Raw genomic sequence first — 16193 nt, 5'->3', positions numbered from 1 at the left:
GATCCTGGAGTCCTGGGATCAAGTCCCACATCGGGCTCCCTGCTCAGCAGGGAGTCTCCTTCTCCCTCTGACCCTCTTCCCTCTCGTGCTCTCTCTTTCAAATAAATAAATAAAATCTTTAAAAAAAAATAGAATAGAATAAAATAAAGTAAAATAAAATGGAGCTGATAATAGCCATCCCCCCCTCGAAGGATAACGCTGAGGAGCGGGTGGATAGCGGACCCATGCCACTTAGAGCAGGGCCTGGAGCTGCGAGCACAGTGTTAGCCGTTGTTATAATATCCCCACTCCAGACCTCAGCTTCCTCATCTGTAAGATGGCAGGCTAAAAATGCCTGGGTCTCACCCCGCACCAAGCACGGAGTCAAAATATCTGAGACTTCAGGCTTGGTGGTTTTGAAAGCCCCCTCTCCCGAGTGATTGTGACGCCCAGTGAGGCTTGAGACCACTGGATGGAAGGGTCCCCCCCAATCCTGACCCCAGAACACTCTAAAGCACCCTGCCCCCAGGCCCCCTGCCCCGCAACAGCACAGGACCCGGCGGCTGCCTGGCCCTGGGTCACCACCATGTGCCACGGGGAGCAGGTCCCTCCCGCTCACTTGGACAGAGTCCTCCATAAAGTGAGAATAATGACCCCGCTGTGTCCGCCTCCCAGGGCTGCCTGGGGTGATGTTTCCCTAGTGATCGAGCTATAAAGGTAGGCAGTTATACTGTTCCTTCCGCAATACACATGTAGTGAGGGCCTAGTGTGTACCCCATGTCCTTTAACAGGTGACTACTGCATTATTAGCTCCTTCAGAGATGGGGCTGAGCCATCAGACAGGTCAGGTTCTTGGGCCCCCTTCTTTGGTTAGCTCCGGCTTGGAATCAAAGTAGCCAAAGAATGGAAAGAAGCTAGGGCGGGCCCTGACACCCGAGGGCTCTGTAAAGGGGAGCCGGGAGCCGCGGGGCTGGGGGTGGAGGCGGCCTAGCTAGCGAGCTGCCCCGCCAGAGCTCCTCCGACGGGAGGCGTGAGGGTGCATGGTGGAGAGTGGGTGTGTGGAAAAAGCAGAGAGGCTGAGCACTTTGAGGGAGCTGGTTCAGGAGCTGCTCGGTTCAACTGTGGGTGGAGCCCTGGCCTGGCCGCGCTCCAGGCACTCTGTGTGTGTGTGTGTGTGTGTGTGCGCCTGTGTGTGGGGAGGGGGACCCATCCAGCCTCCCCTCAAGGAGGTCCCCCAATCAGGGGCAGAGACAGAGGCGCCCACGGACTGTGGCACTGTGTGACAAGGGACGCTGGGGCTTCGCAGGGACACCTAGCCCAACCTCGGCGGTACTTTCAGCTGCACCAGGAGGATGAGGAGGGGTTGGTCGGAGGGCAAGGCGTGTGCCAAGCTCAGGCAGATTAGTCTAGAAGCCCAGGGAGGTCAGGATTGCTGGGATCGAGAGGGCAGGACCGGATGCCCAGGGCCCTGAGGGCCTTTACAACCCAGGCCACGGAGTTTGGACTTTCTCCCCAGTACTGTGGGGCCGCACTGTTAGCTTGAAGTCTTGTGGAAACATGCCAAGGTTTACATTTTGGAAAGATGGCAGGAGAAAGGGTCACAGAGGCAAGGGTGGAGGCAGGGAGACTGGCTCGGGGGCTCCAGCAGTTCCCCAGGATGGAGAGAGATTCTAGAGGTAGGGTCCACAGGCCGTGGGGGCTCCCTGGCCAAGGGAGACAAGAAGTCCTCTGTCCGGTACCCGCGGCGGGGGGGGATGGCAAGTGTGGAAACCCCGGGCCCGCCCCTGGAGTGGGGATGCTTCGAGGGAAGGGCCCAGGGCCAGCCTCTCGGTTTCCCTGGCCTTCCCGGGACACACCGGGCATCCCTGGCCCCGAGACACCCTGTCGGGGCGGGCCTGCCTGGATCTTCCCCAGGCCACAGGGCCGGGAGCTCACGGGAGCTCCACTCCCTCCTCCCAGCCTCTGGCCTGAGTGGTGGCCCCGGGAATGGGTTCCAAAGGGGAGGCCAGAAGGCAAGCTCTCTGGGCATGGGGCACCCAGGGCCTTGGGCAGTTTGGCTGCAGGCTGCGAACAGCTCCCCCTCCAGCTTGAATTGTACCCCACGCCAGGGCTTCCAGCAGACGGTCACTGCACGCCGGCCCCGCCGCTCCCTGCCCAGCCCCTCCCGGAACACCTCTCTGCTTCCTCAGCCTGCTCTTTGCCCTCCCTCATTAAACTTGGTTTCTGGGAGAATATGATTTGAATTAACTCTCAGGAGAAAAATCACAGAAACCAGGAAAGGGGGGCCATGTGGAGGGGGCAGTGAGTCATGTTTCCATGTGTATTTTTCAAACTTTCCAGTGGGACTTTGGGAAACAACACCCTTCTGGTTACCAGCTTGGACCTGGTCGTCCAGGGGTTCCTGGTTCTGTGTCCGGAGGTCTCCCCTCCACGGTCGGCTTCATTTCCTGGGACCCCTGCCCCCTCCCCCGCTGGCCCATGTGTCTCTCAGAGGGGCTCAGAGAAGTCCCTTCTGGGGGCAGCTTCGGTCTGTCCTCTGCTGTCATTGCACGGTGAAAGCCCTGCATGTACCCCATTTCAGGGTGGACCCATGGGACCTGCAGCCACTCTGGCCAACCCTCTGACCCTCAAGAAGGACCATCCCCACCAGGGAGCCTGGGCTCCAGGAACAGCCTCTCTGCCTCAGCAGCTTCCTCTCTGTGCCCTTCCTTCCTGCTTCTGTACCCCGCTTTCCAGAGGGCCTGTGGCTCGGGGTGAGGACCCACCAACTCCCAGGGAGAAGGCTGCAAAGCAGAGACCTCACCCCAAGGAGGTGGGTAAGAAAGAGAATCTACTGCGTGTCTGTCCTGTGCCCTGGGAAGGGGCGTCAGAATTCCTGTTCTGCACACAGACACCCAAGCTCAGCCACGACCAGTCCCCCACCCCACCCCACCCCCCGTGCAGGTCCTGAGCCCTCCCAGCCTCCCTGAAAGCACCCATCTGCTTCATGGGGGTCCTGGACTAGCTGTCCCTCTCCCCTCTCCCCTCCAGGCTTCTGACTAATCCTTCCTGGCACGGCTGCATGTCCTGCCCCCACGGCGCCCGTGCCACAGCAACAGCCCACAACACGTGGGCCACATCTGGCTCCCTTTGAGCATATCTTCCTCTCCTTTGTCCCTCCCCCTTCTCTGCCCAGGGCCCTGAGCAGGGAGTGCCCCTGAGGACCCCTCTTTTCTGTCCTGCCCCTTCACAGTCTCTGACAAACTCACTCCTTCCCCTTCTTTCCACCTCTTCATCCTCTCCCAGCCTCCAGCCCCGGACATCTGGATTCCGTCCTTCAGTATCCCCTCCCTCACCGGATCCTGACTCCTTAGACCACCCCCCTTTCTAGTCCCCCTGAATAGCCAATTGGGAAGGGGGCCTTTTGCAAGGTTGGAGCCCCCAGAGTTGTCCCAGGGTGGGGGAAGACCTGGCAGCCCGGGGATTAAATTCCCCCTAGCCCAGCCCCGCCCCCCGTTGCCAGCTGGGGTGGGGGGTAGATAGAGGTGACCCCAAGGTATGCGTGCATGGAGGGGTTTGACTGAGCCTGGGCTGGGTGGGGGGGGAGGGCTGAGGGGAGTGGTTTGGCTCACTCTCTCCAAGCTGTCTTTTGTGAGGGAGAAGGAGGAGGCTGAAAGGCCCTCCAGCTACTGGCCTCCCTCCTCCTTCCTCCTTGCTTAGCAACCCTTGTTGCTGGGTAAATATTTGCCCCACCAGGATCTGGGGCTGGAGCGCTGGTGTCAGCCCATGCAGCTGCCCCTCTCCTCAATTCCTGGGCCTCTCCTCTGTCCAGCTCCCCTCTCCAAAGCTCCCTGGCCTGGACTCAACATGTGACCCCCCCCCATTGCCTTGTCTGAAAGCTCCGTTCCTCCTCCCTCATGGTAGACCTCCTCCCCAACCTCCTCCCTTCACCCACTCCGACCTCTCCCTATATCCCCACTTGCCCTCTGTGCTCACCTCCTCGGTCCGTCTTCCACCCCTGATACCTGGGCGAGGCCCCACCCCTGAGCTAGACAGGTCCCCACCACATCCTACTGGGAGCCCAGCCTGGCTTTGCCTTCTGCTACATCTTGGTGCTGAGTCCCAGGACCTCACCTCTCTGCTTAAAGAGGAAATATGGCCCACCCCTAAGCCTCAGCTCAGCTCCCTGAAGCTCCAAGGGGAGAGAGAAGAAGGGATGTGGGATGTTTTGATGAATACCTGTCCATCCTCCATCCACCATCCCCAGGAAGCTCCTCTTCAGGAAACCAGCACCATTTGCACCTCCTCTGGGGGTAGGATTGAGGGAACCATGGCCAAGAGGAAACAGATGCCCCCTCAGCCCCTCCCTGGCAGCCTGAGAGTGCTCCGGCCTCAGCCTGTGCATCCTGTGTCCCCCCGACCCCAGGCAGGCCCCTCCTCCAGTGGTTTCCCCATCCCCTGTCCCTGTGATGATGAACCCTGCTGGGGTCCAGGGTCAAAATGAGGCTGGCTCTCAGGGTGCCCCGAAGCTCTGCTTACTGGGCATATAGAGGCTAGTGCATTGCTCTGGGGCAGCCTGTGGGCTGGCTTAGGGAGAGTACCACGGGGGAATCTGGGCAGTTGGACCCAGGCAGGTCTAGAACAGAGGGGCTGGCCTGCATGCTGCCCTAGGACTCCTCCCCGCCCTCAAGTTCTGGCTTCTAGGGAATGAGTGATGACGGTGGCCCAAGACAGTCACTTCGCAATCCCCAGGGGCCCTCCCGGAGCTCCTGATCTCCCGCCCATCCCCCCGCCCCACCTGCAACCCTGCCACTTCTCCAGAAAGTGCCCCTTGCTCTGCCCCACCCAGCGGGAAATCTCCTGCAATTAACCCCCAACCTCCCCGCCGGCGCACACTCCACCAGTAGACGCGCCCTGGCTTCAGGGCCCCGGCTAGCCTTCCAAGGCCACCCAGGGGGCTGGGGGCGCGGGGACCCGCAGGATTTACACTGAAGCTGAGAAGGCGGAGCCTGCCCAGGTGGCCCTAGAGCCGCGAACACTCCGTAAAACAGAGATTTTCATACTCTTAAAAATAGAGCCTCCGCACAACAGCTGGGTGAGCACGCAGGGAGCCGGCTGTCCGGGCGCGCCAGGGGTCGGTGCGGGCGCCCTGCGAAGCCCCCAGCGCGGCCCCCCGCTGCAGGCCCCACACACGACTGGTCGGCTCGGTGGAGGGGCGGCTGGGAGGGAATCCTCGGCTGCCTCACTTCCCGGAAGCGCGCCGCGCCGTGGGGCCCGGGGACCCTCTCCAGCCCGGGGCCTGGAGTTGTGGCGCTTGTTTGTTTCCTTGGCAACAGGGAGAGGAAACCCCCGCTCGCGAGGCCGGGGAGGCCCCGGCAACCACACACACACACACACACACACACACACACACACACACACACGCGCGCGCGCGCAGCCGCCCACGCGCAGGGCCTGCGTCAGCACCCGCCGCCCGGCCGCCGCCTCGGGCCCGGGGCGGGGACCCGGCGGGCGCGGCGGGAGGGCGCCCGGGACGCTCGCCCCCCTCCCCCGTCCCGGGCCCCGCCCCTTCCCACCCGCCTGCCCTCCCCCACCTCCAGCAGGTGCGTGGCGGGGGGGGCGGCGGGCCGGGCCGAGCTGGGGGCTGGGGAGGAGGGAAGGAAAGGGCAGTGCGGGATTTCTGTGCGCCTGGCTCCAGCCTGGGGTGCGTGTGGTAGTAAGGCGCACTGCGCTGTGTACTGTGCATTCTGACGCTTCCGGGAGCCCGAGGCTCGCCGCTGGGACGACTACCTGGGCCCAGTCTGGGTTGGAGGGTTGGGGGGGTGTTCTGGAATGTTGGGAAGGAGCTCCGGGTCCGACTCTAGGATCTTGCTGTTGGGTTGGTCTTCCTGGGGTCTGGGCCGAAGAGAAGTGGGGTGCGGTTACACTGGAGGCGGACCCCTGGGGTTTGGGGCCTGCTCCTGTCACTTGTCAGCTCGGTAGCCTTGATCAAGGCAGTTAACCCGCCCGAACCTCAGTCTCCTCATGTGTGTATTGAGGGGGATCAGGGTGTTTGCTCTGGGCACCTCAAGGTTTGAGAGGGTTAAGATAGCGATCTTGGTTGTGAAAGGCTTGTCCCTGGGGAGACCTTGCCTGGGTGTGAGGGTGAGGGGTTGGCTCTCTACCTATTATCCGCTGCCCCTTTGGCCTGGCTGCAGTAGTGAGGGACCATAGCTGGGCTCTGGCTCAGCACCTCCTCAGGCTGAGGCGAAGAGTAAGTGGGACCCCCTCGCCCAGAGCCTGGTGCCTGGAAGCCACTTAAAGGACAGGCGGGTCCTTCCTTCTTCAAGGTTATACTGATCACCTGTGCATGACTGACTCAGCAGTTCAACATTTGTTGAGTACCAGGCCCTGTGAGCAAAGGATGAATGACAGGGACCTGCCCTCTAGAACTCACTATAAAGGGATTCCCTGATGACAGCCTCGAATCCCCAAATCATTCCCCCACCCTACACCACTCCCTAGACCCTCCTCCAAAGAGTCAGCCCTTCCCACCCCTGTGGGGGGAGCACAGGACCCATTTGAAGGCTCCTCTCCCCCTCCACCTGAGATGATATCCTAATGGCAAGATCTCAGCCTTCAGAGTCAGGCCAACCTGTGACAAAATTCCAGTTCTGCTACTAGCCACATGACCTTAGTCAAGCAGTTCTCAGGTGGAGGGGATTTTGCCTCGCAGGGAACATTTGGCTGAAGGCAGTTTTGACTGGCCTAGCTGGTCGTGGAGGTGCTCCTGGCATTTAGTGGGTAAAGGCCAGGGATGCTGCCAAACATCCCACAGTGCACAGAACCTCCCCCCATAACGAAGAAATCTCTGGCCCCAAATGCCCAACTTGACAAAGTTCGGAGGCCCTGCCTGAAGTGAAGAATTTAACTTTCCAGGGCTTCGGTTTCCTCATCTGTAAAATAGGGCTACTAATAGTTTCTAGCTTGCAGAGCTATTGTGGAGGCTCAACAAGGTAGCGTCTCGTAATAGCCCTTGCTAAACACACACACACACACACACACGCGCGCGCACACACACACACACCCCGCTCCGGGCACATGCGCACACACACGCGCGCGCACACACACACACACACACACCGCTCCGGGCACACGCGCGCACACACGCACGCACGCACACACACACACCCCCCGCTCCGGGCACACGCGTGCGCGCGCACGCACACACACACACACGCATGCACACACGCGCGCACGCACACACCCCGCTCCGGGCACACACACGCACACACACACACACACACACCACCCCACCCCCCCCACCCCCGCTCCGCTCATTCAGTATGCTTCTGGAATGCCTCCTGCCGAGCCCGCCCCCTCTAGCTTCCCTGTCTCCCTGCTGTCCTTGACCCCAGCCTTGTCCCCTCACGGCCCATCCCCGCAGCAGGCCTCTGCCTCTGTGCCCCACTTGTCCCACACTCCCGCGCTCTGTGTCTGGGGGCTTTGCTCCAGGCCGCTGGCCAGGCTGACCACCTGCTTCAGTCTTCCCTCCTTCAGCACCTTTGCGCAGACTTCCTGTGAGGCACCGGGCCGCCCCAGTACCTCCCACGCCTTCCACCCAAGTGGCCTAAGAGAGTGAGGCATGTCCTGGATTTGGACCAGGCTGCTTGGTCCAAGTTCTGAGCTCAGCCTATTACTTATTATCCAGTTTTGGGAAAGTGAGTCTCACCTATGAAACAGGGACATCTCCAACCACAAGGTGGTTCTGTGGACCAAGTTGAGAATGTGTGAGAAAACGTACAACTATGAACTTTAGTGGAAAAGTGTAAGTTATTTACTGTCGAGCATCATCTCACTGTATATATATATATATATATTTTAAAGATTTTATTTATTTATTTGACAGAGAGAGAAAGAGCACAAGCAGGGGGAGTGGCAGGCAGAGGGAGAGGGAGAAGCAGGCTTCCCGCTGAGCAGGGAGCCTGATGCGGGACTTGATCCCAGGACCCGGGATCATGACCTGAGCCGAAGGCAGACGCTCAACCGACTGAGCCCCCCAGGCGCCCCTCACTGTATATATATTTTATTTATTTTATTTTTTTTTCTGAAAGATTTTTTATTTATTCATTTGAGACACAGAGACAGAGAGAGAGAGCATGAGCAGGGAGAGAGGCAGTGGGAGAGGGAGAAGAGGCTCCCCGCCGAGCCAGGAGCCCGATGTGGGGCTCGATCCCAGGACCCTGGGATCATGACCCGAGCCGAAGGCAGACGCCTAACCATCTGAGCCACCCAGGCGCCCCAACTGTATATATATATTTTAAACATTTATTGATTTAAGTAATCTCTACACCCAACGTGGGGCTCGAACTCATGAGCCCGAGATGGAGTTGCACGCTCTACTGACCACGGAGCCGGCCAGGCGTCCCCGAGTGCATATCACTTAATCTTTGCAGCATCCTTGTTTTATAGACCAGGAAAGTGAGGCCAGAGTCAGTCCCCTGAAAAGCAGGGCCAGCTGCACTTGCTCAGGTAAGAAACACTGAGCGCCTCTTGTGAGCCAGGTATTAGGGACACAGATGACCAAGACTTGGTCCCTCCTGTCTCTCACAGCACTTTTGGGAGGAAGGGTCATAGAGGGAGGGAGGCACTGGCTGCCTTGCGCCCGCCTCCAAGGTCATTGGTCCTCAAGACAAGCGCCACTTCCACTGCCCAAACCGCCCCTTGGACTCAACCCCTATATCCTGATACTACTTGTTAATGCTCCCACTCTCGGGCCTCCGGATTCCATCTATAATTCATTATTCAGAATGAATGCTGCTCTTCAACCACTGTGCTTGGTTGTGCCTCTCCCTCGATCTCCCCACCAGTGGGCAGCGCCCTTGAGGGCCGCACATTAGCCTTGCCCCTTCTAGGCATCCTGCCCAGGTTACAGTTGAGGAATGGAGGCCCCAAGAATTCAGTAGCCCATCTGTCATTGCACTGCAAGTGAAGGCGGGATTGGAACCTGGTCCCCACCCAGCCACAACCCTGCCCCCAATGCCAGTCAGGTTCCCTCCTCTGGACCTGGCCTCCTGTGTTTTCGCCTGCTGCTTCTGGGACTGGGGATCTGTGGCCTAGCAGGGGAAGAGCGGACTGATGGCATTGGGAGTCTGCAGTTAGGATTGAATATTCAGGATCAAGGCCCACTTTGAAGTTTGGATTTAGGATTGAGACCTTCAGTGGTGGTGGTAAGGGAGGGGGGACCCTTTGGAAAGAGCCTAGAGTGAAATTTGGGGTAAGATCCCCCCCTCCTTTCTCCTGCCTCTTTTTCACAAAGATGGGGAGGTCTGGGATAGGAAGGGTTAAGTGTGGTTTTGCTTCCCCTGCCAGGAAGGGAAGCTGGGCCTGTCTGGGACCTGGGGGGCGGGGAGGGGGGGTGCTTGCTGCCAGGGGGGCTGAGGCAGTGGGAACAGCATGAGCCCTGTCCCTCACGTTTCACTGGCTAACCCACCCCGCCTCTGCTCCTAGTTTGGGGAACAGAAGAGGGAGAAGCAGAACAAGACTTTTTGTTTTGTCTGGGAAGCTGACAGTGGGTGCCACGCCCTGGGGAAGAGAGCTGCATGCGGAGAGCCATATCCTGGATCCCTCACTTGGGTGCATCCTGGATGCTTACCACAATGCCCGGTCACCCTCATAGAGATAGGAACCCAAGCATCCCCTGCACGGTTCCCCTCCATAAATACTCAGAGTCCCTGTCCTAACCCCACTCCAACCCCTGTGTACTCTGAGGCCTGGCTCCAGAACCCAGGAAAGAGGGCCAGTCCGGCTCTCCTTCCCTTTCATATTACAGAAACCCTAATATCCTGGACCTGTAGGCGTTAGCAACATAATTGAGTTTTCTGGGTTCTTCACCAGAGAAGAAGCCGTGGGAGGCACAGGGGCAGGACATGAACGCACGTGGGTTCTGGAACCTCGGCCCTGCCACCTCTTAGAGAGGATGAGGTGGCCGGTGGGCCCAGGGCCAGGATTAGGGGAGGGGAGTAGAAGGCTGATCAGAGGAGTCCTTGGTGAGGCCTGAGGATGGAGGCTCCAGAGCCTGGGGTGGGGACGCCTGGGGACCTGGGTGATCCAGTGGCAAAGCAGACCTGGCCACAGAGGTATGTAGGGATAAGTGCAGCCAGAAGGATTGTGGGGTCTTTGCTGTCCCAGCCCCCCAGTACTGCCTCTCTGGTTGAAACCAGGACAGAGACCCCCCACTGGCTGTCCAGCCCCTGCCCTGCTCCCCCTTTCAGGCCCCTCTGGGAACCACAAGAATCTGGGACCTGGTGTCCTGGCAACGTGATGAATGCACACACAGCTCTGGTATCTGTTTTAAATTATCCATTAAAATAAGTACAGTCCTGGAAAAAAAAAATAAGTACAGTCTTGGAGTTGGCGGGGTGGGATAGAAGGAGTAGAAAGGGACTGAAGGGGGAAGAACCTAGGCAGCTTCTTTTTCCAGTTGTTTGGGTCCAAAGGAAGGGGGCAGGGGAATGGGCGCAAGTGCTGGGGTCCTACTGTTGGCTTTCTGTGGGGGTCTGTAGCTTGGTGCTGGGGTCCAAGACCCAATGCTTGGTTTTGAAGGGCAAAGTTGGGGCAGAAGATAGGAAAAGAGGGACCCCAAACTTCTGGTCCTTGCCCCAAATTTGAGGGTTAAAGGAACTCAGGATCCAGCATTTCCCTGCAGCAGGGCGCCCCAGGGAGCCCAGGCATTCCTTCCCAACCCCACCCTGGCACACTGAGATGCTGCTTTGAATGGGCTGCCCACATGTGGAGGGGGGTAGGGGTGACTCACTATTACTATGGGGAGGGAAGGGGGAGCCAGCGGTGGAAGAAGAGTGAGTCACCTAATGGGCACCAGCCTCAGTCCTCCCCCCACCTTTCCTGGATCTGCCTGCCTGGCGCCCTCCTCGGCCTCTACAGCCGCTTTTCCTCTTCCTCCTGCCCTTTGCCCACCCACTCTCAGCCTTTGGCTCGGCCTTCTACCCGGGAAGGCCGGAGCCGGTGGGGGCGAGCTCGCAGCTGGGAGCCCTCGAGCAGGCAGAATCAAGACGGGAGAAGCCCCAGGCCGAGCGGGTGTGCGGGCCAGGGTGGAGCCCCACTCCGCCGCCGCCCCGCGGTCCTCGCCCCTCCTCGCCGCCCCCTCACCTCCCGCTGCGGGTGTGCCGCGGCCCCTTTAAGAGCGGCGGCCCCTCCTCCCACTCCCTAGACCTATTAGAGCCTCTGCCCGGCGTCGGTGACTCAGAGTGTCCGCGGGAGCGCCGCAGCCCCAGCAGCGCACCCAGATCCCGAGGTCCGACAGCGCCCGGCCCAGACCCCGCGGCTGCCAGGAGCCCGCCGAGAGCCAGCCGGCCCGCGCGCTCCGACCCCGAGCGGTCTCTGTCCTTCGGCCCGAGCCCCGCGTCCTTCCCGGGACCTCTGCCCCGCGGGCAGCGTTGCCACCCTGCCGGCCATGGAGACCCCGTCCCAGCGGCGCGCCACCCGCAGCGGGGCGCAGGCCGGCTCCACCCCGCTGTCGCCCACCCGCATCACCCGCTTGCAGGAGAAGGAGGACCTGCAGGAGCTCAATGACCGCCTGGCGGTCTACATCGACCGTGTGCGCTCGCTGGAGACGGAGAACGCAGGGCTGCGCCTTCGCATCACCGAGTCCGAGGAGGTGGTCAGCCGCGAGGTGTCGGGTATCAAGGCCGCCTACGAGGCCGAGCTCGGGGATGCCCGCAAGACCCTCGACTCGGTGGCCAAGGAGCGCGCCCGCCTGCAGCTGGAGCTGAGCAAAGTGCGCGAGGAGTTCAAGGAGCTCAAAGCGCGGTGAGTGCGCCCAGGTGGCGGCGCGCGGGGCGGGAGCGGAGGGGTGGGCGGACGTCGTCACAGTCCGAGTCCAGCGGCCGGCCGATAACTTGGCCTTAGAGTCCCCTCCCTCCCCGGAACTGCCCCAGCGGGTGACTGGCAGTGCCAAGGGAAATTGTCAAGACAGGACAGAGACGGGAGGGGTCTCTGGCAGAGGGTGGCCTGCATGGGGAATGCTGGGGGCATCAGGGCCCAGTAAGGGCTGCTGGCAGGCCCCCACTCTGTCTGCGTGGGGGTTGCCGGCCATTGGGAGCTAGGGGCAGGGGCTTGGGCAAAGAACAGCTAGCGCTGCCGGCTCTGAGAAATCTGGGCACTCAGGACACATTGGAGTGGGTGAAAGGGTCCTGTTAGAACTTTCTTGGCTGGCTTGGAACTGTGCCAACTTTGCCCAGCCTGTGTCTCGACACATGATGCCTATTAAGACAGGGCACCCCTGCTGGCAGATGTCCAGTGGTGCTGGAGAGAGGTTAGCCAGGCAGGGACATGGAGGTGACCCCCTCGGCACAACTCTTTCCAGGGTTTGAGGAGTTGGGAAGCTCTCCTCCACTCCCTGAATGTCTGGGACCCTCCCTGGGCTCTGACAGGCCCTCCAAACGGCTCCAGGAGCACGGCTCCCCCGCAGCTCCCACAGCCCTTGGCCTGCTTGGCCCAGGAATGCAGGAGAGGGAGGGAGACAGAGGGCAGAGGCTCCGGCTCAGGAAGTTGTGTTATGCCCAGGTCTGCACTCCCCTGGGCCCGGGGCCTGGTGTCTCGGCCCCTGGGGGCTCTGCTCCTCCCTGCCTCTCTGCTTGGGGTGAGCCCCTTTCATTCCGAGCAGTCTTTGCTGTGCCCTGTCCACTCGGCCCCTGACGGGTTTTGATCTTTGCCTTATGAAACTGCTGGAATACAGCGACATTTTTGAAATGCAGCCGTTGGGCGCTTCAAGCCACTCCTACCTCACCCATCCCTGCCCCACCCGACCCCACCCTACTTGACTCCACCCTCTTTTCTCAAAAGGCCTTTGGAGCCTGGAAGTTTAGGCCATCCTTTCCTAGCCTCCGAGAATTTGCTTTCCTCCTCCCTGTTCCCCTTTTCTCTATGAACACCCAAGCCAAGGAGCACTAAAGGTGCTTGAGATCCCTGGGGTGGGGGGCCCCACGGCTTGACTTCCCCTCTTTCCCTGTCTTTTAATCCTCTTCTCCAAACTCTTGCTCTCCTCGGAGCCTCTCTCTATCCAGTGCTCTTTCTGCCCTTCACCGGCCAGGCCCCTGGCCTAGTGGGCATGGTGGGTCCATCCCCTCCTGAAGAGTAGGTGGAAACTGGGCACACAGACAGGTTGACTTTTGGGGGGGAATTTTGACACAGATCACTCCTGTCTTTTGCAGTAGTGATATGAACAACTGAGCTAGCGGGACAGACAGGAGGCAAGCTGAGGGGAGGGGGTGGTGCCCAGAGAATTAGGGTGCTAAAGTAGTCCACCGTTGCCCATTCCTGTGAAGGGCATTCTCAGCAGGTCTTTCTGTGGGCAGGGCATTGATCGGGAGACAGGATAAGTAGAGTCAGCCATCCCCTTGCTAACCCAGCCACGTCAGGCTGTCTCCTCGGCCTCTCGGTGCAGCTGTCCAGGCCTGGGACGGCAGGCGGGTGTGTGTGCACGTGGGGCGGGGGGGGTGGTGTGTGCACCGGTTATATTTAGCCATCTGCCTTTCTTCTCCCCCTCTGATCCTGGCTGGGGAGGCTGGGCTTCCGGAAGAGGGGGGTGGGTTTGCACACCTGGATCTCCAGCTGCTGGGAGGCAGGGTGGAGACAGAGGGGGCTCCGACTGGGGTGTCTGTCCCCTTCTCTGTCCCCAGTGGGAGGAGCCAAGATTGGGTGCTTCTTTTTGTGTCTGCTGTGCCCAGGACAAGGCAGAGAAGAGTAGAATGAAGAATTTGGGAGAGGAAGAAAGGCATTTTCCTAACTCCTCCCACTAAAGCCTAGAGAGAAGGTGTTGTCTGGTTTAATGTTTAATTAGAGCTCAGAGTTCAGGGCCAGGCGTCTGGTTGGGATGCAGAGCCGTCTGCAAGATCCCCTGGCAATCCCTGGCCCAGCCTGGTACCTTGACCACACCCAGGGCTTTAGGGTGCCCTCTCGTTGGGCTGGGTTATAGGCTCCAAGCAGAAACAAACCCCCCAATACCCACACACACGTTCTGTGTATTCTGGAGTCTGAAGTATTTGGACACCTAAGTGTGGCTAGGACGGGGAGCTGAAAACATCAGGGAAGGCCCCCCTGGGGTCCAGGCTTAGAGCTGGGCCCCATCCCAGGCATGACAGCTGGGTAGATGACTCAGATGCTGCCCCCCTCCCTTCCACCCTGGTGGCTTTACAAGAGACAGCGGGACACAGGGTGGAGATGGCAGATGTCTTAAAGGGAGGGATGGGGGCCTGAATGCCTGCATCTTCTCCCCCTGCTCCCCATTGCATCCTGGGAGCCTTTCCTGCCTTCTTCCTTGGGACCTCTGCTGGTGGTCTGGAGCCAGGGCCCCGATGGGCAGAGTGCAACAGGTGGTTGGTTCCAGAGCTGAGTCCTGTTACGGGGCTGCAGCTCGGGGCTGGGCCTGCGCCTGCCCACATGGGAATGGTGGAGGAAGGCTGAGTCAGAAGTGGGGAGATCCTGGGCCCACAAAGCAGAAGCTCCTCTTCCCCCCCGGACGAGGCTGGGTGCTTGACAATTTCCTGTATTGTCTGCCTTCGGGGCAGTGGGGCTGGGCAGGGAAGTGGAGGCCCAGGCTCATCCTAGCGCTCATTGGGCCAGAAAGGTGCAGAGGCTTGTCCTGTGTCACACAGCAAGAGGGTGATGGGTCAGGACTTGAGCACAGGCCTTCTGACTTCCAGATGAGTGCCTGTACCACGAAGCCTGACTTCTTCTGGCTTAGAGGACAGGTGGGGGGGTCCTGAGGGTGGGGCCGGGTGGCCGAGGCTCATTCCTGCCGTCCGGAGGTTCTGCTCTGAGAGCAGCGGGACCTGCCAGGGTCTGCTAATACCCAGCCTTAGCTCTACCCTGTACCTGAAAAGACCCATGACCCTGCCAGGCCGTGGATCCTAAGAGCTCTGGAAGGCTGGGTATTCCTCTCTTGGGACTTGTCCTTGGAAGTGTCTACCTGGACCCGAAGGAGGCTGTGCCCTTTGGCAGAGACCTAGGGAACAGGGATGGAGGCCTTTGAGGAAACCTGGGCCCCTGTCCTCACCTGAGGGAGCCCCTGGTGCTATCTCTCGCTGCCACCCCCACCCTGAAGTCAACGTTCTGATTTGAAGGCAGTGAAGGAGGGCACTACTTGAGGAGCCCAAGAGAAACAAAAGAGACAGTAATTCCTGCTCAGCTTCCCGACTGCCTTCCTGTGACCAGTGCCCCTGGCTGGTACCCCCCGGCCTCCATTCTGAGCCTTACTCTTGCAGAGGATATGCCCCTCATCCCCAGTCCTACCCCCGCCCCCCACCTCCGGGATTCAGTAGTTCAGTGTCAGGGCTGAAGCCAGGGACAGCTGGGGGAGCAACTGGTTGGCGACGCCTTCACCTCCCAGCTGTGCCTCTGCCCACCCCCCCAGCCTTCCTCCCCTAGCCCCCCCCAGGTCCAGCTCAGAGGCCTAGCCCTAGGACAGTGTGCCCCATTCCCGCCTCCTGGAGCCCCAGTGTACTGAAAGTGACTCAGGCCAAGCTCTGGTATTCTTGGGAATGTCCGGAGAACGGCGGCAGGGTCTCCCTTAATGAGGTCGCCCACCAGCAAAATGACAGGTAGTATGAGGTAGTAGAAACGGTCCTGGGCCTCGATGTCCTTAGTCCTAGGCTTGGTCCTGCTGCGACGCTGCTGTGTGACCTTGAGCCAATCGCCTTCCCTCTCTGGATTTCCCCAGCTATGAAATAAAGGGGTTAGAGCAGAAGGTCTCCAGAGATCCCTTAGGTTTCAAAGTAGCACAGTGACCCACAAAGTGAGAAAATAGTCCTCTAAAGTACCAAGCTATAAATGTTAAAATCAAATCCACTTAATGTGAATATAATTAATAGCCAATGCTATTCTCAATAGAAACGTTTCCCACAAGCTATGGAATGAAAAGTACCGGCACGCTTCTTGATTTCTCACAGAAAGTTTGTGCAGACAGTTAATGAAGTTCCTGGTTTATGCTTTGTTTTTATTGCTAGTAAGAAGGGACACTTGGTCGTCACGCGTCTCCTTCCAGGACGGTGGAAAGGGCCGTGTTACGCAGGACGGGCTGAGTGCCACGGGCCCGTGTCGGGGTGGCAGGGACGCCCTCCCTGGGAAGAGCCGCGCTGTTGCCTCAGAGCGGGCCAGCCAGCGGGAGGTGCGGCTGACCTTGGGCTGCCTACCCACTTCCCTTCCTGCACCCACTCCAGCTCCCCCAGCTTGAGGTC

At 59.8% G+C, this 16193-nt stretch overlaps 1 protein-coding gene across 1 annotated transcript in view; it reads left to right on the top strand.

Moving 5' to 3' along the window:
• Positions 1-16193, top strand: part of LMNA (lamin A/C) — a 39233-nt gene that overhangs the window by 11191 nt on the left and 11849 nt on the right. Inside the window, exons 2-3 of the mRNA XM_032398364.1 lie at positions 2561-2791; positions 11168-11766. Of these exons, the coding sequence (XP_032254255.1) occupies positions 11411-11766 (356 nt within the window). The 5' untranslated portion in view covers positions 2561-2791; positions 11168-11410. The remainder of the gene's footprint in view (positions 1-2560; positions 2792-11167; positions 11767-16193) is intronic.

The sequence above is a fragment of the Phoca vitulina genome, unplaced genomic scaffold (assembly GCF_004348235.1).
Source record: "Phoca vitulina isolate PV1807 unplaced genomic scaffold, GSC_HSeal_1.0 scaffold115, whole genome shotgun sequence".
NCBI lineage: Eukaryota > Metazoa > Chordata > Mammalia > Carnivora > Phocidae > Phoca > Phoca vitulina.
This window is presented reverse-complemented; position numbering and strand designations above follow the sequence as displayed.